Source organism: Anoplopoma fimbria, chromosome 18, assembly GCF_027596085.1.
Source record: "Anoplopoma fimbria isolate UVic2021 breed Golden Eagle Sablefish chromosome 18, Afim_UVic_2022, whole genome shotgun sequence".
Taxonomy (NCBI): domain Eukaryota; kingdom Metazoa; phylum Chordata; class Actinopteri; order Perciformes; family Anoplopomatidae; genus Anoplopoma; species Anoplopoma fimbria.
This window is the reverse complement of record NC_072466.1, coordinates 23,628,187-23,655,339: the sequence shown is the minus strand read 5'-3', so window position 1 is coordinate 23,655,339 and position 27,153 is coordinate 23,628,187. Positions and strand designations below refer to the sequence as shown.

Genomic DNA, 27,153 nt, shown 5'->3' with positions numbered 1-27,153 from the left:
TCTGTGTACAGGGTTAGGTTAGGGTTAGGTTACACATGTATCTGTGTACAGGGTTAGGGTTAGGGGTTAGGTTACACATGTATCTGTGTACAGGGTTAGGGTAGGGTTAGGTTACACATGTATCTGTGTACAGGGTTAGGGTTAGGGTTAGGTTACACATGTATCTGTGTACAGCCTGCATGAACAATGCAGTTATAGGCTAGGTTAGTGACGTCACGCTGGCGCCAAACAGCCAGCGGGCTCGACCTTCTTAGTTTAGCTACTGATGCTAGCTTCAGTTAGCTGCCTTATATGTCAACAATAAACACTTCATAAACATGAAAACATGTGAACTTAACATAATGTATATGACGCTTGTGTACTTCTCTCACCTGTGAATACAAACAGAAAGACAGTCTCGGGTGAATATCTTCCACTGCCGCTATCCTGACTGTCCTTTCTTACGGCTTCACTAACTTGCTTCTCTTAAGAATTACAGCGTCACCACCATACAGAAGCCGCTACTGCCCCCTATTGGCGAAAGTGATTTTCGCCCTCCGATTACTTAAAGTGAAAGCAGGTTAGTTTAGAAGTAACACAAAGCGTTTTAAATTATAATAACCAGAAAATAATGGTGTGGGGGACAAGTTAATAACACACACTAATACATTAACAATCCTGCAAATAATTGTAGCCATTCAAATGTCCAGGGTGCCACACCCTCCCCTACTTAATAAAAAGAAAAAGAAAAATGTTGTTACTCTTTTTCTTTTTTCCCATAACTCCATAAACACTTATTACTGCTCTGATGGTGTCCGTACTTACAGGTCTCAGTGCTAGAGAGCCTGTGTGCAGATGATGTGTGCCTGTGAAAACAGGAATAAATGAGGAAGCAGGCAGTTCTGTGGCGTCTTCATTGGTAGTTTTCCCGGGCTATATTTATTACATATTTCTTTCAAGTGCATTGTCTTTCACAAAATCACATAAATGTACAACAACTTAACTAAGCAACATTCACACATTCATATATTCACTATCCCACTTAATCACTCCATCCAGTCAGTATAACTGGGACAGCTGGGCATAAAACCCTCTCGTCCCACAGCTGTGGTGTAGGTCCCACAGCTACTGTGGTGTAGGTGACGTCAGGTGACGTCCCACAGCACTGTGGTGAGGTGACGTCACGGATCTCTAGCCGTCCCACAGCTACTGTGGTGTAGGTGACGTCACGGATCGGATCTCTAACAATAGGTGACGGCGGATCTCTAACAATGGCGGCGCCAACAATACGACGAGCGCTAACACAGGCTAACAAACAGGCAACACTAATATACATCTTTCGGTCACATTTAACCAACATACTCAGTGTGACACAACTCATTGAACATACAGATTTATATCACTTCATTATTTACAAATATTATGATGTGCAGGAGCCAGAAAACCCAGAGGAATGTACTGCTATTATCATTCAGCTAAGCTAACGTTAGCATCCGACAGTCAGTCTTAATACCGAACTCACGTTGCCTCTAAACAAATACATGAAACACAAATTTTAACAATTGTTCTATAAACATTGGTCTCTATTTAAATGGTGTTTATTTTGTATTTACATATATTACTAACCTGTGAGAGCAGGCAGTTCTGTGGCGTCTTCATTGAGAGTTTTCCCGCGCTGTGGGAAGACGTTGCGTGCGCACATCCTGAACCACAGCGCTGCACTGCCGCCTAGTGGCCACAGGGTGAAATACACTTCTGAGGAAGTTAGTATAATAGATGATTCTATTTCATTGAATATTTTAACTAACAGTACATTACATCATATATTAATCAAATAAACAAAAATGTGACCATACATTTTGTGTGCGTCACACAGGGCTACACTTATATAAAACAGATCTCAAGGATAGCCTTTTTTTCATTTACGTAACATTGCGAAAATCAGGCAAATCCTGTCTCAAAGCGATGCAGAAAAACTAGTTCATGCATTTGTTCCCTGTAGACTAGATTACTGTAACTCCTTATTATCAGGCTGCTCTAATAGGTCTCTTAGATCTTTACAGTTGATCCAGAATGCTGCAGCACGTGTTCTAACAAACACTAAGAAAAGAGATCATATTACTCCAGTATTAGCTTCTCTGCACTGGCTCCCTGTTAAATCAAGAATAGAATTTAAAATTATTTTACTTACCTACAAAGCTCTAACTGGCCAGGCACCGTCTTATCTTAAGGAACTTATAGTTCCATATTACCCAACTAGAGAGCTGCGCTCCATCAATGCAGGGTTACTTGTGGTTCCTAGAGTATATAAAAGTAGGATGGGAGCCAGAGCCTTCAGTTATCAGGCTCCTCTTCTGTGGAACCAGGTTCCAGTTTCAGTCCGGGGGGCAGACACACTCACCACTTTTAAGAGCAGGCTTAAGACCTTCCTTTTTGAGTTAGGGCTGGTTCAGGTTTATAGTTAGGGCTGGTTCAGGTTGGCCTTGGTCCAGCCCCTAGATATGCTGCTATATGCCTAGACAGCCGGGGGACTACCTAGGATACGCTGAGCTCCTCTCTCCTCTTCTCTCCCTCCATCTTTATGTATTAATCTCCTATTTATGCACATTACTGATTTTGCTTCTTCCCCGGAGTTCTTGTGCTTTCTCGCCTCGCAGGTTCCCAGGAATCGGGGTTATATTTGGACTGTCATCGTGCCACCTACTGAGGCCCTGCTGACACCCACTACTACTACCACTATCATTATTAGTCACATTACTATTATTATTGCCTGTACTATTACGCTTATTGACTTGCTTGTACCCTGGAGTCTTTGTGCTTTCTCGCTTCGCAGGCTTCTATAAATCGTGGCTGTACCTGGACCGTGGTCGTGCATCCTGCTACGGCCCTGCTGACACCGACTGCTACCACCATTATTATTACTAGTCACATTACTATTACTATTACCTGTACCATTAAGCATTTTAGCTTTACTTCCACCCTGAAGCCCTTTTTGCTTTCTCGCTCTGCAGGTTTCCATGAATCGTTGTGGTACCTGGACCGTAGTCGTGCCTCCTGCTGTGAGCCGACTGACACCCACTGCTACTTCGATTATTATTATTAATCACATTACTATCCCTATTTTCATAATTATAATTCTACTATAATAATTGCTGCTGTTATTATAAGTAGTCTTATTATATGAATCATTTATGTCATATACATTGAATGTGTTGTATCTCTGTTATGCTGCTCATTCTGTACACATGACATCTATTGCATTCTGTCCATCCTGGGAGAAGGATCCCTCCTCTGTCGTTCTCCCAGAGGTTTCTTCCTTTTTTCTCCCTGTTAAAGGGGTTTTTAGGGGAGTTTTTCCTGTGCCGATGTGAGGGAAGGACAGAGGATGTCGCATGTGTACAGATTGTAAAGCCCTCTGAGGCAAATTTGTAATTTGTGATTCTGGGCTATACAAAATAAACTGAATTGAATTGAATTGAATTGAATACCAGGTGCTGTAAGCTTTTTCACTCCTCTTTACAAAAAGCAGAGGGCGCTGCTGCTTTTTCAGTGGACACCGACTGGGCGGGATGGAAATAGCTAGATCATGACTTGCCGGTATAGAAATGACACAAATCCAGTTCGATGATGGCTTTCATCATTCCGAAGCTCACCGATCATTTTCTTTTCAATCTTATGCTAACGTATTCTACATTTCAACAGTAAATATTAATCTTTTTACTGCACTACATTTGTGATCCTTATAGCCACTTTGTACATTCTGATTTGACATTTAAAAGCTGTGAGTGTGTCTGGAAATCTGCAGGCGCTCCCTGTATAGACGAAAGAGCAAAGTGTGGTGATATAGTATCTTTAAAAGGCCCTTTGGTAGGCACAATATTTGCTTACGGCCATACCACCCTGAACACGCCCGATCTCGTCTGATCTCGGAAGCTAAGCAGGGTAATTGCATGGTAGTATTGATAATATATAAAGAAAACAAACCACAAAAACTGACTATATTCTGTAATATATTCTTATCACCTTCAAATATTCCACAACTGCTTACTATGGGTCATGTTAGTAAAGAGCTGAAAACCTTGTTCACAGATGGCGTCCTGTTCATTTTCAAAGAAAGATGCCCACTGGGCGCAAGAATAAAAAAGTGCATAACTTATTAACACAATATTATGTACCCTTCTTTTTTCTCCAAACCACATATGTTGGGACATATACAAAAAATGTTTTTGAGTCAGTTCATTTATTTTTCTTAAAATAAATGATGTTATCAATTGTACAAAGAAAGCCTTTGCCCGTTTCCATGCATCATAAAGAGTTTCAAAATGTTCTGTAGTTGGATTATTTCCTTATTTGTTTTCTTCTTGTATTTGAATTTTGTGTATTTACAAAAAAACAACAGATTGCGAATAATTGAAATTTCCAAAAGAAATCAGAAGTATAAATATATATACAGTACCAGTCAAAAGTTTTGGACACACCTTCTCATTCAACTACTTCTCTAAAATATATAAGAATATAAGAATCTAAAATATCAAACATATTCTGGTTTGTTGAGCATTTGTTTGTTTACCACATAATTCCATATGTGTTCCTTCATAGTTTGGATGTCTTCAATATTAATCTACAATGTAGAAAAAAAATAAAATAAAGAAAAAACAATGAGAAGGTGTGTCCAAACTTTTGACTGGTACTGTATATATATATATATATATATATATATATATATATATATATATATATATATATATATATATATACACACACATATGAATAAATGTATACGTTCTGTCCGTGCAGATGGTGGTCTTCCATGGTCTGTTGTATGTTCAATAAATTGTCTTTTGTTTGTTAAATAAAGTTGTAATAAAAAATAAAAAAAAAAAAAACAGACAGACGGGGAAGTCACGTGATACTTCATGTGATTCCAGTCATATGATAGGAAACATAACACCTGTTAACATAATTGTTTGTTTGTTTGTTTGTTTGTTTTTGTTGGATTTGCATAACATTAACAATGAATCAAATAATCTCAGTAGGATCGACTTTATAGATTTATCTAACACATCCCATGGAAGAACTTCTGCAGGAGGGTTGCAACACAGTTTGCCCTGCCCACAACATTATTCAAGTTTCCATGCAAATCCAATGCCTCTGACAGGTGGACAAATAAACCTGTCAGGACTGACTATACCAACGAACTTCACCCTCAAAATAGGAGTTACAGATTTAGTCTCGAGGAACCATGTCCTCTCACATGCGAGCTGGATGTATTCTACCTATACTCTGTGTAATACCCCTCCTGGTGTGGGTACCTGGGTGCACAGCGCGCTATGAAGCAGACTGGACCAGTCTGGATGCCAGACCCCTGCCCCAGTGGTACGACGAGGCAAAGGTCGGGATTTTTGTCCACTGGGGAGTCTTCTCGGTCCCTGGCTTCGGGCGGTACAGTGAGTGGTTTTGGTCCTGGTGGAAGACGGATAAGGTCCCAGCTAATGTACTATTCATGCAGAAAAACTACCCCCCTGGCTTTGAGTATGCGGATTTTGCGCCCGAGTTTCGTGCAGAATTCTTTGATCCGAATGAGTGGGCGGATATATTCAAAGCCTCTGGAGCAAGGTGAGGTTATAAGGTCTATCATACAGCCATAACAATGTGCACAGACCTGTTTTTTTGTCTATTGTTCTCTGTGTCATTTGTTTGCATGATTTAGGCAGTGTTACTTCAGGCACAACAGTCACTATACAGTCTTCTTTCTTTATTATTCATAATAAAAGAATAAGTTTCTCTCAGAAGTCAGACAACAATACTTTTAACTGAGTATTATTGTGTGCTGTGTGTTGTCTGTCATGTCATGTCAGCCCAGAGGAGATAAGGCTTGCAGAATCAGTAATCTCTTTTAAATCACTTCTTAAAACACATTTTTACAGAATGGCTTTTTATGTGATGTCGTCGTTTTAATGTTTCGTTTTAATTTGGTTTTTAGTATTTTATCTTATATTCGTTTACTATTTTATGTTTACCTATTTCACTTGATTTTATGTATTTTGTTCGTTTCTTTGATTGTCACTTGTTATTTCATTTTGTTTCTTAGCTTAGTTTTATCCTAACAATTGTTCTTAATGTTTCTTCTATTGCACTGTTTTGCTGCCTTGTCTGTCGAAGCACTTTGTAAACCTTGTTTTAAAAGGTGCTATATAAATAAAGCTATTATTATTATTATTATTATTATTATTATTATTATGTGTAAAGGCATTTTTTGTGTACATGCTTTAACAGGTATGTGGTATTCACATCCAAACACCATGAAGGATTCGCAAACTGGCCCTCAGCAACCTCCTTTAACTGGAACTCCATGGATGTAGGTCCTCATCGGGACCTGGTGGGAGAACTGGCTGCAGCTGTCAGGAAGAAGTGAATAAATCTATATTAATTTAATTACAACTTATTCTTTTTAAATGCCTAGTGATCAGTACCGCAAATTAAGAAAGGGAAGTTAAGGTAACAATAAGACATGATGAAAATAATGATTGTTTTTCATCAGGGCAGCACCCAATGGTCGATGTCACAAAACAACATCTTATATTTGCATGCATTCTGTAAATCTTAAATGAGTCAGGTTGGAAATAGTTGACATAAAAAATTGACGGGGCAAAACTGCTTTATATATTCACTCATATGTCTCTGTTGACAGGTCATTGCACTTTGGTCTGTACCACTCTCTATTTGAATGGTACAATCCCCTTTACTTGGCAGACCGAGCCTCTGGATTCAAGACTCAGGACTTTGTTGCCCATAAGGCTATTCCAGAGCTAGTGGACCTCGTGACCTCGTACAAACCTGATCTGATCTGGTCTGATGGGGACTGGGAAGCCCCAGACACCTACTGGAACTCTACCCACTTCCTGGCCTGGCTCTACAATGACAGCCCAATCAAAGTAGGATAAAGCTTTTACAACAACGTTTATTAAACCGTGTCTATTTAATCATATTTTTTTCAGCACAAAATTGTATCATTGGTATAACATTAAAAAATACAATTGTTGGATAAATAGCAGCAGTCTCTTTTTTTGTAGATAACCACTTTTGTGTTTCTTCAGGATGTGGTGGTGACCAATGACAGGTGGGGAAAGGGCTGCTACTGCAAACATGGAGGCTACTACAACTGTGCTGACCGGTACACGCCTGGTAAACTTCCAGACCACAAATGGGAGAAGTGCCAGTCCATCGACACTCTTTCCTGGGGCTACCGAAGACACATGAAGCTAAGCGAGCTCATGGACCTGCCGTCCATCATAAAGGTGAAAGGTCACAGTAGGTCATCACCTAAGACTCGTGTTCGTCCAGTCTTCTTGTGTTAATCTAACACTCTCTCTCCTCAGGACATGGTGTATGTTGTGGCACTGGGTGGGAACTACCTGCTGAACATTGGGCCCATGTCAGATGGCATGATTGCCCCAGTGTTTGAGGAGAGGCTGAGGGGACTTGGTGTCTGGTTGGGGATCAATGGGGAGGCAATCTATGCTTCCAAACCCTGGAGGGTCCAGACAGAGAACAGCACGGTCACTGTCTGGTGAGAGTGAGATTGTGACTTTATTTTTTTCCCCTCCTATTTATGCTCATTATGCAAGGTAGAAATATCTTTTGATTATGTGATGTAAAATAATCCACTTTTGCTCCTATTGTAGGTACACTGCCAAAAACAATACCGTTAATGCCATTATCCTTGGCTGGCCGTCCAAACAACTCCTTCAGCTCGCAGCGCCAAGGGTGACTGGAGCCACAAAAGTAACCCTGACAACTTTATGCCTATAACGTTTAATCCCAGCTAACTTCATTTGTCATCATTATAAACTCTTCATGTTACTCTTTTAAAATTCACAGGTTACACTTATGGACTATCCCGATGTACCTCTGAAGTGGGCACCGCTGACACCAACAGCTGGACTGACGATTCTTATGCCTACTATGCCAGCATCTCCTGCAAATGCCTGGTGCCTGAAACTGGAGGGAGTGGTCTAACATCAGAGAGTTGTAATTAAATCACGAGCAAGTCTTTAGGTCAAGTGGCATCTCTGTTACGCTTTACTTACTGTGTGTGTGTGTGTGTGTGTGTGTGTGTGTGTGTGTGTGTGTGTGTGTGTTGTTGTGTTACATTAGGTGATCAATGGGATTTAAGTGGATTTTTGCTGTGCATATAATATGCACAGTAATATTAAAAGGCTGTCAAAGGACTCAGCAGGACTAAGAAAGAAAGTTCAACATTGTATGGTCATCACAACTGTGTTATGAGTCATTTACTTCACTCAGGTATTTACTGTGGATAAGTTTGGGGTCCTCTGTTACCCATGTACTATTAGAGGTCTCTGGATGGGCATTTTTTGTAATGAAAGTCTTTTAAAAGTGGTTGTTTTTGATGAAGAATGTAATAAACAAAGATAAATCATCTCTACGATACAATTTGTTTGTGTATGTGTGTAAAGGACATTTGTTTATGAGTGTTACTGCGATCTTTCTTATTCAATTAAAGCAATGGTCTTATGGGAAAACAGGGCCTCCCAGGGTCATGTTTTATCTCCAGTAGCCTACATGTTTATGAGTAGTGGTGGAAGGGCTGCACGGCTGTTCTGTTTTTGTCACTGATCTTTATGGTATAATACAGATGAGAGCGACAAAATAAGATTGAGTCTAATGTGTCAAAAAAACAAAAAAGACGGTCACGTGATACTTCAAGTGATTCCAGTCATATAGGTATATATATATATATATATATATACATATACATACACATACATATATACATATACATACATATACACATATACACATATATATATATATATATATATATATACATATATACATATATATATATACATATATATATATACAGTACCAGTCAAAAGTTTGGACACACCTTCTCATTTTTTTTCTACATTGTAGATTAATATTGAAGACATCCAAACTATGAAGGAATACATATGGAATTATGTGGTAAACAAACAAATGCTCAACAAACCAGAATGTTTTATATTTTAGATTCTTCAAAGTAGTTGAATGAGAAGGTGTGTCCAAACTTTTGACTGGTACTATATATATATATATATATATATATATATATATATGGAAGTAGTGTGCTGTGGGCATTGTTTTTTTTATTCCCAGTTATGGAAGAAGAAGCCTCTGGTATCCACATCAGTTGTTGGAATTTTCATAAAAAACTTTGTTCATTCACTGTATATATATATATATATATATATATATATAGTGGGGGAAATAAATCATGCTTTTAGAAAGCGTTATAAATTTGCTAATTGTTTAAAGTGCTTTTATTTCACAAACAAAGATGAAATAAGCTAATTACCTTTGTGAACATTTGCATGGTTTGGAAAGGATGAGAAAACAAGAGTAGCCTTTTCCTATATATATATAGGAAAAGGCTACTCTTGAAAAGGCTACTCTTGAAAAGGCTACTCTTTTCCTATATATATATATATATATATATGCTACTCTTGAAAAGGCTACTCTTGTTTTCTCATCCTTTCCAAACCATATATATATATATATATATATATATATATATATATATACCATATATACATATATATATATATAGTGAATGAATAAGTCCTGTCTGTGCAGATGATCTGTTGTATGTTCAATAAATTATCTGTTGTTTGTTAAATAAAGTTGTAATTCAAAAGACAGAGAGACGGGACGGTCACGTGATACCCACGTGATTCCAGTCATGTGACACTAACCCATAACACTACCCCATAACACTAACCCATAACACTAACACTAACCAATAACACAGTCATGTGACACTACCCCATAACACAGTCATGTGACACTACCCCATAACACTAACCAATAACACTAACCAATAACACTAACACTACCCCATAACACACAAATATGTTACAAAAAATATCTAACTAATTAACAAATGTGATTTTTTTATATGTTTTTTTACATTTTCTTATTGTAAGTCGCTTTGGATAAAAGCGTCTGCTTAATGTAATGTAATGTAATGTAATGTAATGTATATATATAATACTAATGTCTCGCTGTCTTGCTCACGCCAACGAACGCACGTCAGAAAACGTCATGGAGACGACGCAACCGAGGTTATAAAAGGTCAGCAGACCACTCGGCCTCCTCACTGTGCATTTGAACTTGGACACGAGTTGACCTCTTGCAAGGCCCCGCTGTGGAAACAAACTCTTGGAGTTTTAATCTACTGGAAAACGGATTTTGTTGAAAAAAGAAACTATCTTATCACTCAACTATTTGTGGAAAACCGAGGATCTGAAAACAGGCCTCAGTGGACCACTGATTAACGAGACACACCTTAGACCAGACCTGGGCATTGTACGGCCCGCGGGATGATTCTGACCGGCCCGCGAAAGATTACATGATAATTAGAAAATAAAACATATTTTCTAATTATCTTATGAGTGGACTAAAACCGCATTGCTTTTATTTTGAAGCCCATTTATTCTCACAGTGCACGCAATCGTGCACGTCAACTGTGCACGTGAAATGCGTGTGATTGACAACCTGTCTTCCTTCCTTGTCACCCCTGAAACATGCGAACATGTGGGCTCATGCCAAAAAGAGTAAAGTGGTGCAGAAAGCAGAACTTTCAAACAAATATGGACTATGTTCTGAAAACATTAAATGTTTAATATAGGCATGTAAAGTCAAAAAGGCTACAAAACTGGGACACTTTTCTTTACACAGTTAAGAAAATCCTTGTTTCAATAGTATATGAAACTCAAAATGCCCTTTGTTATTAATGTGACTGAAAATGAGTCAAATGTTTCACATTTTGGAAATTCTATTTGAATAAATGATATTTTTGAAAGCTAACCTCACCTTTTAATTGCCAAATAATAACATACACTCTTACCAGCGGTCAAAACAATGCCATTTACTGCTTTTTATATAGAAATAAAATGTATATTATGCATAATTGAGTTCGGCATTTTGGCCCGGCCCTCCAAAATATTTTCAGTTGCTCATTTGGCCCCCTGGGAAAAATAATTGCCCACCCCTGCCCTAGAGAGTCAATGGCAGCTACATCAAAGGAAGGACCTAGAGACTCGCGGATGGTACCAATCGATCCGCGGTGGACTCATTAGTGGGAGTACAGACCACTTACAAGACGGTAGGACCTTCATGAAAAAAGTTATTCACGAAAAACCAATATTTTTTTGGGTTTCGGACCATTCCCAAGGTCCTAGAGAGTCGGGGTTGGTACCATTCGATCGGACTTGGCCGAATTAGTGGACACGGAGACCACTTCCAAGTCTCTACCACCTTCAGAAAAAAAGTTATTCAAGAATATGTAATCCTCTCATGTGTAATCGTGGTTTTCATCCCTATTCCCTAACCCCTAACCCCTAACCCTAAACCCTAAACCCTAACCCTAACCCTAACCCCTAACCCTAACCCAAACCCTAACCCTCTACCCTTTGATTTTCACTGGTTCTGGAGGACAGTGTTTACCCCGGCGGAAGTCCACCACCAGCTCTTTGGTTTTACCAGAGTTGATCTGGAGGCAGTTCCGCTGGCACCATCCTATGAAGTCCTGGTTCAGTTCCCTGTATTCCCTGTCATCACCGGTGGAAATGAGGCCGACGATTGCAGAGTCATCAGAGAACTTTTGCAGGTGGCAGTTAGCAGAGTTGTGTGTAAAGTCTGAGGTGTAAATGGTGAAGAGGAAAGGAGCCAGAACGGTTCCTTGTTAGGCCCCCGTGCTGCAGGAAATCAGGTCTGACTCACACTCCCGTATCCGCACATACTGTGGACGGTTGGTGAGGTAGTCCAGGATCCATGCAGTGAGGTTGTGGTCCACCCTGGTCTGCTCCAACTTTTCCAGGTGAGAGAGGCATCTGTGTAGCAGGTAGATGACAGCGTCATCCATCCCGATGCCAGGTTGATAGGCGAATTGAAGTGGGTCCAAAGATGAGCTCACCAGGGGGTGGAGATGTACAAGGACCAGCCTCTCCAGGGTCTTCATCAGGTGGGATGTTAAAGCCACCGGCCTGAAGCTGTTGAAGTCCTTGGGCCGCGGGGTCTTTGGTACTGGTACCACGCAGGATGTCTTCCACAGCTGTGGTACTTTCCCCAGCTTCAAGCTCAAGTTGAAGATGTGCTCCACTATCCCACACAGCTGGTCTGCGCAGGACTTGAGGAGCCTTGAGCTGATGCCGTCTGGATCCGTGGCCTTTCTCACCTTTATGTTTTTCAGTTATTTTCTCACCTGGTTAGTTGTGAGGGACAAGTTGGTGGGTGGGGGAGTGAGGGGTGTGCTGTAAGTTGTTGGAGTGGGGGTGGGGTGCTGGTGATAAGGTGTACTGTATGAGGAGTGTGGAGGAGTGTGGAGGAGGAGGAGGAGGAGGAGGAGGAGGAGGAGGAGGAGGGGGGTTACACCATAACAAAATATAACTCATCATAATAAACATTTCCTTTTCATTGACAACTCATATAAAATACCATTTACACACACATTACTTTCCATACAAATTTGAATTCTCTTTTCACAGGGTTTTCTCTCTTAACTTTACTCTCAATTATCACTGCCTTTACAGGGGTTAAAGGTAAGTAATGGACAAACCTAATTTAAATGAAAAACACACAAGGTAAGTAAATGTTTAGTATTTAACATTTCTCTAGTATGTTTACTTGTCTTATTACTACTTTTAAACCTGTATGAATTATGCTCATAATATGACTAACTTCATCTAACTTAACAGTATTCATTCCCACAGCATCACTCAGTGTAATTCTTTTTCACTGTGTACTCACATAAATGACTATAAAGAACTACCAACAGTGAGTAATGAATGAGCTCTTATATTGAAAACGTAATTTTATCTGACCCAGTGACTGCGGAGGGATAGCATACAGATAGTAATAACATATGCTATAATGTTAGCATTAACATTGCTGTACATGTAATAATTAGCTCTCCTTAGCTACGTTGCTATTAACATTCCCCCAATTCAGCCATACTTCACACAGTCATTACCAAACATGTCTTAAACATATAACTGACTTTAGCTTACATTGAACCGGAAGGCTTTTAGCTTAGTCAGCAGAATTATTGGAGTCCGAGCCGCCATCGGCAAATAAAATGTAATAAAATAAAATAAAATGTAATGTCTCTGCATGTTACAGTTACTAAGGCTTAACTCAAGTGTACACATCTTTTCTTTAACAAGGATTCTGAATATAGTCAGTTTACCTATTGAAATATGAAGATACAGGTTAGGTCAAATGAAAATGTAGGTCAGAAGCCCGTTTATACTTGAACTCACTCATCAGTACTAACAGCTTTCTCTTACTCTCTGTCCAGAGGCATTTATATTCTTGGAACTCACTCATCAGCTACTAACAGCTTTCTCTTACTCTGCATCTTTTCTTTAACAAGGATTCTGATGCTCATTGTATGAAAATGTAGAGAAGGCGTCCCTCTGCTGGCCATGCTGAGCTTTCTCTTACTCTACTGGCTTCTGATGCTCAGTATCATGTAGAGGGCGCCCTCTGCTGGCCATGCTGAGCTTTCTCTTCCTCTACTGGCTTCTGATGCTCAGTATCATGTAGAGGGCGCCCTCTGCTGGCCATGCTGAGCTTTCTCTTCCTCTACTGGCTTCTGATGCTCAGTATCATGTAGCAAGCGCCCTCTGCTGGCCATGCTGAGCTTAGCAGAAATAAAATGACTAATAACAGAATGGTACAGGTAAGTGACAAGGTAATAGTCTTGTGTTTCTGAGACCTTAGCTTTTAATGACTTAAAAGTATTTTTTTGGGGGGGGGCTAATATTTCCCTGTCTTCTCAAAAACCCGGCACCACACACACTTAGTTTAGCCGCGGGGTTGTCTGATATGTTCTAACCCTAACCCTAACCCTAACCCCACTAACCCTAACCCTAACCCTAACCCTGGTATAGGCTGCTCTGTCTGGGATTCCACCAACGTATTGCAAGCCCAGTATTGTGAGCCCACAAACCCCGGTGGAGAGATTGGGTGTAACAATGAGTATGGTCAATCTGTGTAGCACCTTTCTAGTCTTACTGAAAGCGCTTTACACGACATGTCATTGTTCAATCATTCACACTCATTTGTACACTGATGGCAGGAGCTACCATGCAAGGTGCCACCTGCCAATCAGGACTAAACTAATTCATATATTTGTGCATTTGTTGTGTTCCTGTTCAAAAGTGTCATGATATAATTTCTGCTGTGATTCGGCGAAATAAAAATAAAAATTTACTTTTTTTATTGTAAATTGACTCTACTGCCTTCGAGACTCAACAATGACAGTCCCTAAACAACACAACACATATTCTTTAAAACACTTCAAACATATTTATTTTTACTGAAACATGCGGATTAAACCACAAATAAAAAAATAAAATGTATATAAAAAAATCTTGTGAATCAGAATGTAAGACTTACCATTTTAGACCACTGAAGCTAAAAGGTGAAAATTGGCCGATGGGATGTTCCCAATTTAGGGTTGGCTTCTGCATTGTCTTTTGTGGTGGCAGCGAGAACATACCTGTGTATGATAATTCGGCAATATGATGCATGTACAACAGCCCATTTTAAGGAAAATAATATGTAAACCTGTGGTGATACCATTTTATTTGTAGTAAGGCTATGATTACCAGTGTTGCAGGTGCAAGGGTCCCAACAACAAATGGTTCCATTTTGAACACGCAGGTGCATGTTCACATCACGAAGAGCTGCATTAGGTAATCCTCATACATCATATACATTACATTACATTACACATGTAATATACTCCCTGATGTTGAACAGTAGTAAAAAAATCCCTGTACGGGTAAAGGACACAAGCAGAAGCGAACACACAGATACACACTGTAGACATGACACTCTTTCTTATTTGCTTCGTTCGACTATGTGAATTCAGTTTAGAAAGTAGCTTATCTAAAACCTGTATAGGATAGCCAATAGCCAATCTTTAGTTTGAAATCATCAGAAAGTTACCAGTGTTGACTTTTTGTATCAACAGTACATTATCCAGTTTTTTGGCACCCCAGAACTACACACAGTGTTATAGCGCTATTTTTGGGGGGTAGCACACTACTGTCTGACTATAATTATAATGTGTGGACAGGGCCTACATCTGGTTTATAATCCCTGCACACAGAGTACTGCATCCTACCTTCCATTGTCTTCTTAAGTCACATCACGCACATATTAAGAATTATGAGGTTCCTTTGGTGCTGCTGTACTCAAGCCTCAAGCCTTACCACCAGGGCTGTTAGGGCCAGGGTCCTGAAACTGCCCTTCATAACCGAGCGAGGTTTCCAACCACACGGGGTTCCTCCTCCAGCGGTGGCTCTTTTAAACAGGGTCCATCCTGGAGAACTTCCAGTCCTCCTACACCTATTGCACACACACCTAAAATTGATATCCGGCTGTTGGAGAGACCGACTTCTTAGCCTGAAATAAGTGGTATGGTTAATTAAGTTATCCTGACTTTTGCCCCCCTAAGCAGGCTGAGACGGTTCTGCGGGTAGATTTTAGTAGTTCGTTACCAAGGTCAGAGGTCACGGAACAAGACGTCTCCCAGTGCCTTCCCGTCTTTGGGAGGGGGTATCGGGTACGCAGCGAGTCTGCATGCTATTTCAATTTCATCTCGATTTTAAGGGAATGAGTGTTGGTCCTGTGTCGTTGCATCCAGAATAATCCAGTAGAAGGTACTTGCCCCATTGCCTGTCTAGCCTGTAGCCTAACTGGGCCGCGGAGGTCCACGTCCCATGTGAGGCTTTAACTTCTATGACGTCATCCTGTCCTGCACGTCAGAGTTAGTCCTAACCAGAGGTTAAATTGGGCCGGGGCTGTCCGGGGCGGAGCCCCGGCACATAAGCGGCCGGGTCTGGAGTTCTGCGCAGCAGATCAGCTCCAGCCGATTTTGGCAGTCTGCCTAGTCCATCACGAGCAATGTTGTCCTACTCATTTACAACTTTTCCATTGCAAATCTATGTTGTTTTAAAACACAATTCTAAATAATGGAGTAGGGATAGGCTGGCCTAGACATCTGGAGCAAGTTTGAGAAGTAGGCATATCGCGCACAAAACTTGCGCAGCAGCTCCTCCTCCCCCCAGATCAGACAACACAACGTCAAATCATTCTAACGGTCATCATCAGACATAATTATCGTAGTAGACAGGTGAATGGCGAGGTAAGAGAAACTAAATTAAAGGTGCACGGTATTTTGAAAGAGGTCGATCATCACCAATAGGCTAATATCATTAGATATGGGCTTGCATTTTCATTAAGCAGGAAAAATTAACCTTAGACATGCAGGGATAGCCTGCTACTGGTATGTCAAATGGCAAGCGCTAGTTAAAAAGAACAATGCTGCTAATTCTAAATGATTTAGCAAGTAGTCTATGCGATCTCCGAAACACATTTCTCATTCCTAGCTGGATGAATTTCAAACTTATTTGTATCTATGAATTGCAGTGCATTGCCTAGGCTATTTATTTGTGAGTACAGTAGGTCCTGTGATTTAATGTTTGCATATAGGCTACACAGCAGGTTAGATTTAAAAGCCCGCGTTAACATGATGGTGACGTAGCCTATCGGCTAGCCTTTAAGAAAAAGATAGCTTCATTCATTCATTCATTCAAAAGTGTTTTATTTAAAGAACGTTTGATTACATCATTATATAATATGAACCATTTTAAAAGACATTCTATCTACTTCTTAACTTAGGGTGAAAGTCAACAAGTGAACATTTCAGAGATAAAAGGTAAACATGAGTGGAACAAAAAGGAGGAAGCTTACAGATTTCTTCAAAAGGTGGGCAGCTGCTATCCAAGACATAATTTTGAAATAATTAAGCTAGGCTCGTGTGCAGAAGTCACTGTAACCAAGCTGTGATTTGTTGCTAGATCTTTTCATCCTGATAGTGTGTCTGTCATGTCTTAAGTGCTGTCTCTTCCTCCACTAAACTAAAAATGCAGAGTTGAACAGAACAGGGATGAGGATGGAGCTGAGGGCAGAGGAGATGAGGCTGGACAGGGCAGAGGAGCTGAGGATGGACCGGGCAGAGGAGCTGAGGATGGACAGGGCAGAGGAGCTGAGGATGGACAGGGCAGAGGAGCTGAGGATGGACAGGGCAGAGATGAGGACACTGAGGGCAGAGGAGGTGAGGATGGAGCTGAGGGCAGAGGAGATGAGGCTGGACAGGGCAGAGGAGCTGAGGATGGACCGGGCAGAGGAGCTGAGGATGGACAGGGCAGAGATGAGGACACTGAGGGCAGAGGAGGTGAGGCGGGACAGGGCAGAGGAGCTGAGGATGGACAGGGCAGAGATGAGGACACTGAGGGCAGAGGAGCTGAGGATGGACAGGGCAGAGATGAGGACACTGAGGGCAGAGGAGCTGAGGATGGACAGGGCAGAGGAGCTGAGGATGGACAGGGCAGAGGAGCTGAGGATGGACAGGGCAGAGATGAGGACACTGAGGGCAGAGGAGCTGAGGATGGACCGGGAGGGACAGGTGCAGATGAGCATGTAGGTGCAACTGACAACTTCCCTGACTGCTGGAAGAGACAGCAATATGATTATTTTAAAAAAACCTACCCATTTCTTGTGGCAAAAAATAAAAAATTGGGATGTGAAACATGCAGTGCGGCATCATCACTTGGGGCAGAGAGAATGTATGTATGTATGTCAATGTACCTTAAAGACATATTGTTTTTGTTGTTTGTTTTTGTGAAAATAAAATCAGCTCTTAATGTGACCTCATCAAACACACTCAAAATCTACAGTGTACATATTAAGCAACATATAAAAAATGCTAATTTCTTTAATGTACTAATATAACGACTATCATGGATTTTTTTTTTTGCAACCTTAATTTTGGCTCTGCGTGCTCTGCGTATGGGGAGCGGCCCCTCCGGATCAGAGCCCCCCCACATAGAAAATCCCAATTTAACCACTGGTCCTAACCCTAACCTGGACTACATCTGAGAGTAACTCGGTTTTATTTTGAAGTTCATGAGCGGAAGTGCAAACCTTTACTCGAGCTTTTATTGCATGTCGCTGACTTCCGCCATGTAAACTGAACTACGACCGTCTACAGGTCGTTTAGTTGTGTTTCATTTGGTCCTCTTCATCTACGGAAGCTCACTGTGACACGGAGAGGCCTGTCCGTCTGAAAGGTTGAGTATAAACATATATATATATATTATATATAATATATATAAACCCACTACGAAGCCGTTTAGTGCATCCACGGGGATCGATACGAACACTTGTGTAGACAGAACTTTAGACTTGTGTAGACAGAACTTTAGACTTGTGTAGACAGAACTTTAGTAGACAGAACTTTAGTAGACAGAACGTTAGCAGTGCTCCTGTAGTGGTTGTCTGTGTCTGTGTCTGTGTGAGGGAACCATCCAGCCGGCTCGTTGCTTGTGACGTTAAACTATAACGTAGTTAATGTGAAGTCAGCTGTGACGTGTTCATCCTGTACTGAGCTCCGGCTAATCCCTGGAACAATAGTTTAAACTGAGAACAAGAGACACGTTTAGTTTATATTTCACTGAATGCCCTGGACATAAGTTATCTTGTAAATATTGTATCATGTTTACGTGAACGACTAATCTGACAGCAGCACAGCCTGGGAGTCCACATGAGGGTCATTAAAGAGTTCCGTTAGTTACAAATGTAGATGTTCATAATTAAATGATGCTTTATATCAGTGGCGAATCGTAACTATCAGAACGGGCCCTTCTATACCTCCCTACAAATAAAACAAATAAAACAAATAAAACAAATACTAACTAGAAACATGGTCGTCTGTGAGGAAGCCTGACCGGAGTGGCTAGTGAAGTGGAAGGAGGCAGACAACTTTGTTCAGAGGACAAAAGGTGTTTATTTACAAAAAGTGACCCTGATACACTAACCAAATATATATATATATATATATATATATATATATATATAAATATATATATATAAATATATATATATATTTATAAATATTTATATATATATTTATAAATATATATATATATATTTATATATATTTATATATATATATATATATATAAATATTTATATATATATATATATATAAATATATATATATATAAATATATATATATATAAATATATATATATATATATATATAAATATTTATATATATATTTATAAATATATATATATTTATAAATAGTTATATATATATTTATAAATATATATATATTTATATATTTATTTATATATTATATATATATATAAATATTTATATATATATTTATAAATATATATATTTATTTATATATATATATATATTTATATATTTATAAATATATATATATATATATATTTATATATTTATATATATATATAAATATATATAAATATATATATATATATATATATATTTATAAATATATATAAATATATATATTTACCAATATCTTGCAGTTGTCTAAATGGCTGCAATAACCTTTGTGCATGGACTTACCGCCTGTACTCCCACAGCACCATGAGTCTACGAGAGATCAGCGAGAACGTGAAGCTGGCCCGCGAATACGCCTTGCTGGGAAACTACAGCTCTGCCAGCGTTCTTTACCACGGGTTGCTGGAACAAATCAAGAAGCATGTGTACACAGTGCGGGACAGCAGTTTTCAGCAGAGGTGGCAGCAGGTAAATACCGCATCAAAAAAGATATGGGACAAAACTTGAGGGCACGTGTTCATTGCAAGATGGTAGACTTGATGTAGTGCTATACACCTCCAGAGTCAATGCAAACCCTGGACACAACATGTCTGGACTGCTCCACTCCGGGGGGAGCTACAGCACACTGTACACCAAACCAACCAGACAAAGAAACAGTTTCCTCCTGCAGGCCGTCACTCTGAAGAACACTAGTCATACACTGTCAATAACCCTCTAACATCAAAATATAAACTGCTCCCATTATAGATTATGATTTTACATACAGTTTTTTTTAGTATTTACATATCATCCGTCAGTGTCTATATAAATCCTACACACTGTATAAACAATATATATCTTTACATGTACATACTGGACATTGTAGATGGTTTGACCTTTTTAAGTGAAGAGGGTTGTCAGTCAGAGTCACTTCTGACAAATAATAATAATTATAAAATAGAAAGAAAATAACTTGGTCAAACCATACAAAACAATAAAGCAAATACCCAGTAGCTATCATTCAGTCCATGTATATTTGCATTGTAAACAACTTACAGAGCATTTGACTTGTGTGTATACATTTTATTTCTTAATTCATTGTTGGTCATTGGTGTTTTTATTATATATCTAAATAATGTTTATAGTTACACTTCATAACTACATTATATTCCTGTCTCATCTTTATTTTTATCCATCCACCTTAGCTGTTATTTCTTTGTCTGTGTAAGGACATGCAAAAACTGGAGTCATATTCCTTGTATATGCATGCATGCTCGGCCAATCAAGCAGATTTTGACTCAGCAGATAATATAAAAGAAAATCTCTCCTTTTCTGATGTGTAATCTTGTGTTTGCTTTTCAGTTGTGGCAGGAAATCAGCGAAGAGAATCGACAAGTTCAGGAAATAATGTCGACTCTGGAGAGCTTTCAACTGGACACGACGCCCGCTAAACCCAGTACCCTTGACGATTTCGAAATAAGGCCTGTGCACGTAGAGCAGCGGTATTGATTATTTGGTTTTTTTAAGCTTTCTCATTCTTTGCTTGAGTCAATTTTCTTTCTTCCCTGTGATACCAATTTGGGCACTGTTTAGGCCTGGTTCACCGTTCAACCTTTGCAGAGCACAGATTGGTGAGCGGGAGTTGTATAAGCTTTTTGTCTGTTAACAATAGCTCTGATGTAGTCATATGATTGAGATTAGTGAATGTGAGTTCCTGATGTGAGCCTGTTTTGTTACTGCTCTTTCCCCTAGAAAGGTGGCCTGTAAACCTCACACTGCCTCTTTGTTTGTTCTTGTTTTCTTCCCTTTCTTTCTGCTTCAAAAGTGTTTTTATTATTTGAATTTAAAACTGACAATGCATTTTATTGCCTTGGTCTTACTAGTGTTTTACCTTAGTCAAGTCCAAAGCTAATTACATCACTTATAAATGCTCCTGGCCTGAATAAACCCACAAATAAACACATAGTACGAGTCATATTTGACTTGAAGTGCTGATGGTTGTTGGCTTCTCTTTTCCGCAGACATTCTCCTGGTCCCGTCAGGCGGCCAGCCAACCCCTATAAAGACAGCAAACCTCCCAACAACAGGCTGAGCGTGGCTGTGAGGGCCCAGCAGAGGCACTCCCCTCGTGGGGCCAATGGGGACAAAAGCAAACCATCCAAAGGCAAAGAGAAGAAGGAGTCAAAGGAGGCTGCTGGTAAAGCAAAGGATGACAAGGTGAGTAACGTGTGGGTTGTTTCGTCTCACCACCTTCGCCCTCATAACATAATTCCATTTTTTTGTCTAGAAGAAACCAAACCCAGAGAAGAGCAATAATGTGTTTTTTTTGTCTGCATTCTAGAACAAAGCAGATGTCCAGGAGAAAGAAGTGAAGAAGTTTGACGGGACAGGATACGATAAAGACCTCATAGAAGCTCTGGAGAGAGATATTATATCTCAGAATCCAAATGTAAAATGGTAAGTGTTCGTCAGAGTTGTGGGGGTAATTTGGTAATGTGCTTGTTTACTGTCTGCTTCCAGTCTTTGTAGTAAGCTAGGCTAAATATGTTGCAGATGTGCCTCTGTATTGGATGGCCTTAGAGGTGATAGAATCATATCAGTCTTCTTATGTCATATGTGTGATAGCAAACAATGCAATTTCCAAAATTGGAGGATCCTTTTATCTTTTCTTTATTTTTTATTTTTTCAAAGAAAAATATCAGATTCATAACTTTTTAAAATTCTCTATCATTCTATAAACACTCAATATGAAGGTATCTAAAACTGAAACGACTAGAAGTCATCTTGGGACAAGACACAAAGCGAAAAATTTCCTGCCAAATCTGCAACAAATTTAGCAATAATAACTGGCCGAATACTTCTGAGAGCTGCAAGTTTAATAATACTATACTAAAGTTATTAGTTATAGGAGTGAAACTAATATTTAGCAGCTGTTAATTTTCTTGGTTCAAATGACGTCTCTCATTGACTCGTAGGTAATAAACATTAACTCCGCTCTGTATCATTTTGAAAAACAATGTAGAATTAGCTGGTTGGATCGTGTTATTTTCTATCTAGCAGTTAGGTAAATGTCCCATAAATGATAACTGGAGGATATTAAACAGAAGTCAGAATCTTTAAGTTCAAAAAACTTTAAGCTCATTATATCATCATTTCAAACGTATCACCTTAAAAGCTCTGAATTACTAGCCCAAGTTGTCGCACCACGTCAGTCTCCATTTGCTCACATCTGTTTCCCCGTGAGATCACGTAGGTTCACATGTTGTGTGTTGTTCCCTCTGGCACGATTATCCTAATATTATCCTGCAATGTGTGATTTTACCATTCTTTTTAAATCTTTTCAGTACAATACAGTAAGGACTGTATTTTGCACAACTGTTTTGCTTTTACTGGCCTTTCATGGCTGACAGAAACACCATTGTGTTAATCACAAAAATTAAAAAGAATAGTAGTTTGTGTGTTGTTTATCAAGCAGCTTGGTTGGGATGATCACCAGCCTTCCTGTGACCTACCAGTTGTAATCTCTGTCCACTCTGTGTCTTAGGGACAACATTGCAGACCTGGAAGATGCAAAAAAACTCCTGAAAGAGGCGGTCGTGTTGCCAATGTGGATGCCAGCATTTTTCAAAGGCATCAGAAGACCGTGGAAGGTGCTGATTTAAAGAGATTTAGGTTGTCTTTGTTTTTAAATATATACAGATGTATCATTAAACCTTTTATTTTTTTATTTTTTTTACTTAAGGGAGTGCTTATGGTGGGACCTCCTGGCACGGGGAAAACACTTTTGGCCAAAGCAGTTGCCACCGAGTGCAGAACCACATTCTTTAACGTCTCCTCGTCCACTCTCACCTCCAAGTACAGAGGGGAGTCAGAGAAGCTAGTTCGCCTTCTCTTTGAAATGGTGAGACTTTGGATATAGGCCTGGCACCGATGAGAACCAAGTCATGTTTTTCTAGGATTCTCAAATGATTTTGCCATATTTGGTATTTGGGTTGTCATTAAAGTTCCTGTGAAAGTTCACAATACATTACGTTGCATTTCCTAGTAAAATTCTCACATTTAGTGAAAATAGACAGAATTCACTTCTTTCTCCTTATGCTGTCTGATCACCCTAAGAATCACACCTTATGTTTTTGACAGTGGATCAAATAATTGTGAGAAGGCATTTCATAATATTAAATCCTCTTTTGGAGCTCTGTACTGCTTTTAATAAGCTTTCTTTAAGCTTATTGTATTGGGTTTCTTGCTCACTTGTATGGTTTAGCTCATGGCTCTAGTCAACCCCCCAAATATAAAACTAAAGTGCTTCCAGCAAACAAGTTGAGAGAAGTTAAATGTACACTACCTGCTTAGCATGAAATGGCAAAGAGCTGAAGAAAACAGGTGTTTGGTGAAAAACGTGAAGTATCTAGAAAGCTGTTTACTTAAGATATTTTCTCCAAAGTCTGTGGACAAAACCAAAGCTGAGCGGAGAGTAAAGTATTGGACTTATTGAGTGGTGAACGTGATGTCTTAGCCACAACTTTATGAGTTATGTCAAGTTTTCTGTGAATCTTTCTACCTCTGATGTTCAAAAATCGCTCTATATGCATTTAAATTTGGATGTGTATTTCTAAATCATCATCAAGGATACAATGAATTGCGCAGACCTTATCTGAATTGGTCACTGTTTCTCACCTTCAATTCAACTTTTTCTGACTGTTAACTTATCATACATTTGTTTAACGATGATATGTTTCGGTCCATGGCAGGCACGTTTTTACGCTCCCACTACGATCTTCATTGATGAAATTGACTCCATGTGCAGCCGTAGAGGGACTTCAGAGGAACACGAGGCCAGCCGGAGAGTCAAGGCAGAGCTACTGGTGCAGATGGATGGTAAAATCACCCTGAGACGTTCATGTACAAAAGTGGACAATAACACAACCACATATTACTTAGTATTGAGCTTATATTCGCTCTTAGAAATGCTGTAAGTCTAAAACTGTGGATTAAAGCTAGCATTAGTTTTCTGCAGTATTGCCTATTTCTCAGTGTTTTAGATATACTGTGTGTAAACTGTTTTAACTACTTTCTTTTTTCTGAGTTTTTTTCATTATTGTGACTTTTGTGTAGGTGTTGGTGGAGCGTCAGAAAACGATGATCCATCAAAGATGGTGATGGTGCTGGCTGCCACCAACTTCCCGTGGGACATTGATGAGGCTCTGAGAAGACGGCTGGAGAAGAGGATCTACATTCCTCTGCCTTCAAGTACACATTTTCTTCTCACAATTCAGTGAAAAAGATTGAGCGACCAAAGTTACTGCAGACTAATGTGACGTGTGAGCCTTTACTGTTTAACAACTAGCAAACTGACTACACAGGTTACAGAATGCTTCTCATAATGCTGTTAATTGCAGCTTTGTCAACTGCATAATGTGGGCTCATAACAGATTAACCCGCTTGGGAGGCCCTGGGGCAAAAATGAGCCCCCACTGACCCCCGCATTCTTTGAATTCTGTATCCTGTCACCTTCAAGTACAGTGCACACAGCTGCATTATATGTAGTTTAAACCACAAATAATTTGATGATGGAACACTACCTGGTTCTAGGTTTGCTGTATGCCAGTTTCTTGTATTTTATCTAAAACCAGAATAATTTAGGAAAATGCAACATGTGAATACAATTTAACCATAAATTGGAGTCTTAAAACTAGATCTAGACACAAGGCCCCTCTGCAAAACGGGGCCTCAAAATGAGATTTTAATGCAGGACCATATGTCCTTATCATCCCAGTAAATGTGCTTTAATGATGCATATTCCCAGGCTGAACCAATGCAGAAGAGCCTTGAACTTGCATTATCTCTACTAGCCAGCAGGGGGCAACTCATCTGGTTTCAAAAAGAAGTCTGATTGTATAGAAGTATATGAGAAAATCTATGAGAAAAACCCTACTTCTCACTTTATTTCTTACCTCAGTAAACATTGAAACTAGTGATTGAGAAACTCAACCACTAGTTTCAAGTATTGTTCAATACAGTATGATGTTCACTTAAACATCATTCTTTAAATGATGGTCCCATTTAGAGTAAAATAGACCATAACTCAGGGTATGCTTTAGGGCGGGGCGACTGTGATTGACAGGTCGCCACCAGAGCTGGGCAGTGAACCTGGGTATTTCAGGGACACCAGAGCCGTTGTTGGTTTTGCCCAGTTGCTAGCTGAGTGGGCTCTTTATTCATGTTACCTGGTTGGTGTATATGTGGTAGGTTGGGGACAGAAAAAAAATGAACTTCCTGCCTGCTCCACTCAATGTTTCATTACTGTTTGCAGCCGAAGGGCGAGTGGAGCTGCTCAGGATCAACCTGACGGAGCTGGAGCTGTCCAGTGATGTGGACTTGGACAAGATTGCGGAGAAGTTGGAGGGTTACTCAGGAGCCGACATTACCAATGTGTGCAGGTCAGCCACCTCAGCTGTTTCCCATCCGTCACAGTTCTAATGTTGATCTTTTCAGTAATTTCTGTTTTTAAAAAGAGATGAAACAACAGATGTATTCACAAAATGTGATCACTGCTACGAGAGATAAAACACAGTAAGGGTTGGGTGTCCGCCGCTGACCTATTGATGCATACCATATAAGTACAATTGGATGTCATTAACCCCTTTCTTTCCCAATGGTTCCTGTCTCTATCGTATTCACTGTCAAACTAAGGCAAAATGAAATAAAAGAAAATCTAATAAATTAAATTAAGTTGAAAAATTGAGGTGGTCTTGCTGCCAAAATTCTGCTAGATTGCTTCAATGAAAGTTATGTGGCATTTCCTTAACCTCATTTGAAATCCTTTTTTTTTTTTAACGATTATTTCAATCTCTCATGCTTGTGCTAAATGGGACCACTTACAAAAATGTTTGGATTAAAAAAAATCTAAGCGTTTCTCCCTTTTTTTTTTTTTTTTTTTTTTACAATTGCAGATATTAAATCTATTTAAGATTGCAGAATGCACAATAAAAGCAAAGGCTGAAAGGATTATTGTATGAACTTAAGTCATTAGTTTGACTTTTAAATAAAAACCGTGCTTGCTATGCTACAGGGACGCCTCTCTGATGGCCATGAGACGGAGAATCGAGGGCCTCACGCCAGAGGAGATCCGTAACATCTCCCGGGACGAGATGCACATGCCCACCACCATGGAGGACTTTGAGTCCGCTATGAAGAAAGTGTCCAAATCCGTGTCTGCCACTGACCTGGAGAAGTATGAAAAGTGGATCGAAGAGTTTGGGTCCTGCTGAAAAACACCAGCATCCGAAACATGTAACTATTGTTGTAGGACGATGAGTTAGTGTGTGGCAGGTTGTTAAGGTGGATTCTCCTGAATCATTCAGCTGATGTTGAACAGTAGGTTTATATTTAAGGTAAATACATGCTCTTTAAAAGTGGCAACTCTTTATATTGTACATTATGTTAATGTTGTGCAAAAATCTAGAAAACAATGACTCAAAAGTAAACTTGATGTCTGAAAATGCTTGATATTTATCACAAATTAGGACATTTGTTTAAAGGATCCTGAAATCAGCAACATGTTCAACATATTGAAGACAAATTCAACTGTAGCTTTGAGTAAAAACTGACAATTGTGAGGACATTCATTTTTAGTTGATATAATTTCCAGAGATGTTTTACTGCCACTTTGCTTTCCCAAGTGTCATAATATTTGCTTTGTGCCATTGTATTTAAATGTATCAAATGTTACACCTGTTTTGTTTCATTTTCTCCTTTTTTTTAACGCACTTGATTCTATGTGTGTGAACTGTGTGGTTTTTTTTTTTCACATTTTTGGAGATAACACTAACAAATATATTTCTATGAATAAAGTTATTGATTATGTATATTAACATTGTCTTACGTGTAGGTTTATTTACTCAGCAATATGTCTCTTTGGGAGGATAAACAACACTAAGAGCACATGCTAAAACAT

General features: G+C 39.4%; 2 protein-coding genes across 2 annotated transcripts; both read left to right on the top strand.

The window, feature by feature from the left end:
* Window positions 1–5,103: 5,103 nt before the first annotated feature.
* On the top strand, window positions 5,104–8,057 carry LOC129107293 (tissue alpha-L-fucosidase-like). Its single transcript, XM_054618742.1, has 7 exons — window positions 5,104–5,595; window positions 6,256–6,390; window positions 6,671–6,914; window positions 7,077–7,277; window positions 7,359–7,549; window positions 7,665–7,764; window positions 7,861–8,057. Exons 1-7 carry the CDS (start codon window positions 5,222–5,224, stop codon window positions 7,996–7,998), a joined length of 1,383 nt encoding a protein of 460 aa, XP_054474717.1. The 5' UTR covers window positions 5,104–5,221; the 3' UTR covers window positions 7,999–8,057.
* Window positions 8,058–18,071: 10,014 nt separating this feature from the next.
* katna1 (katanin p60 (ATPase containing) subunit A 1) lies at window positions 18,072–27,033 on the top strand. Its single transcript, XM_054618513.1, has 11 exons — window positions 18,072–18,188; window positions 19,520–19,685; window positions 20,559–20,698; window positions 21,218–21,413; window positions 21,538–21,653; window positions 22,741–22,846; window positions 22,939–23,097; window positions 23,948–24,074; window positions 24,312–24,446; window positions 25,510–25,636; window positions 26,269–27,033. Exons 2-11 carry the CDS (start codon window positions 19,524–19,526, stop codon window positions 26,465–26,467), a joined length of 1,467 nt encoding a protein of 488 aa, XP_054474488.1. The 5' UTR covers window positions 18,072–18,188; window positions 19,520–19,523; the 3' UTR covers window positions 26,468–27,033.
* The last annotated feature ends 120 nt before the right edge of the window (window positions 27,034–27,153 follow it).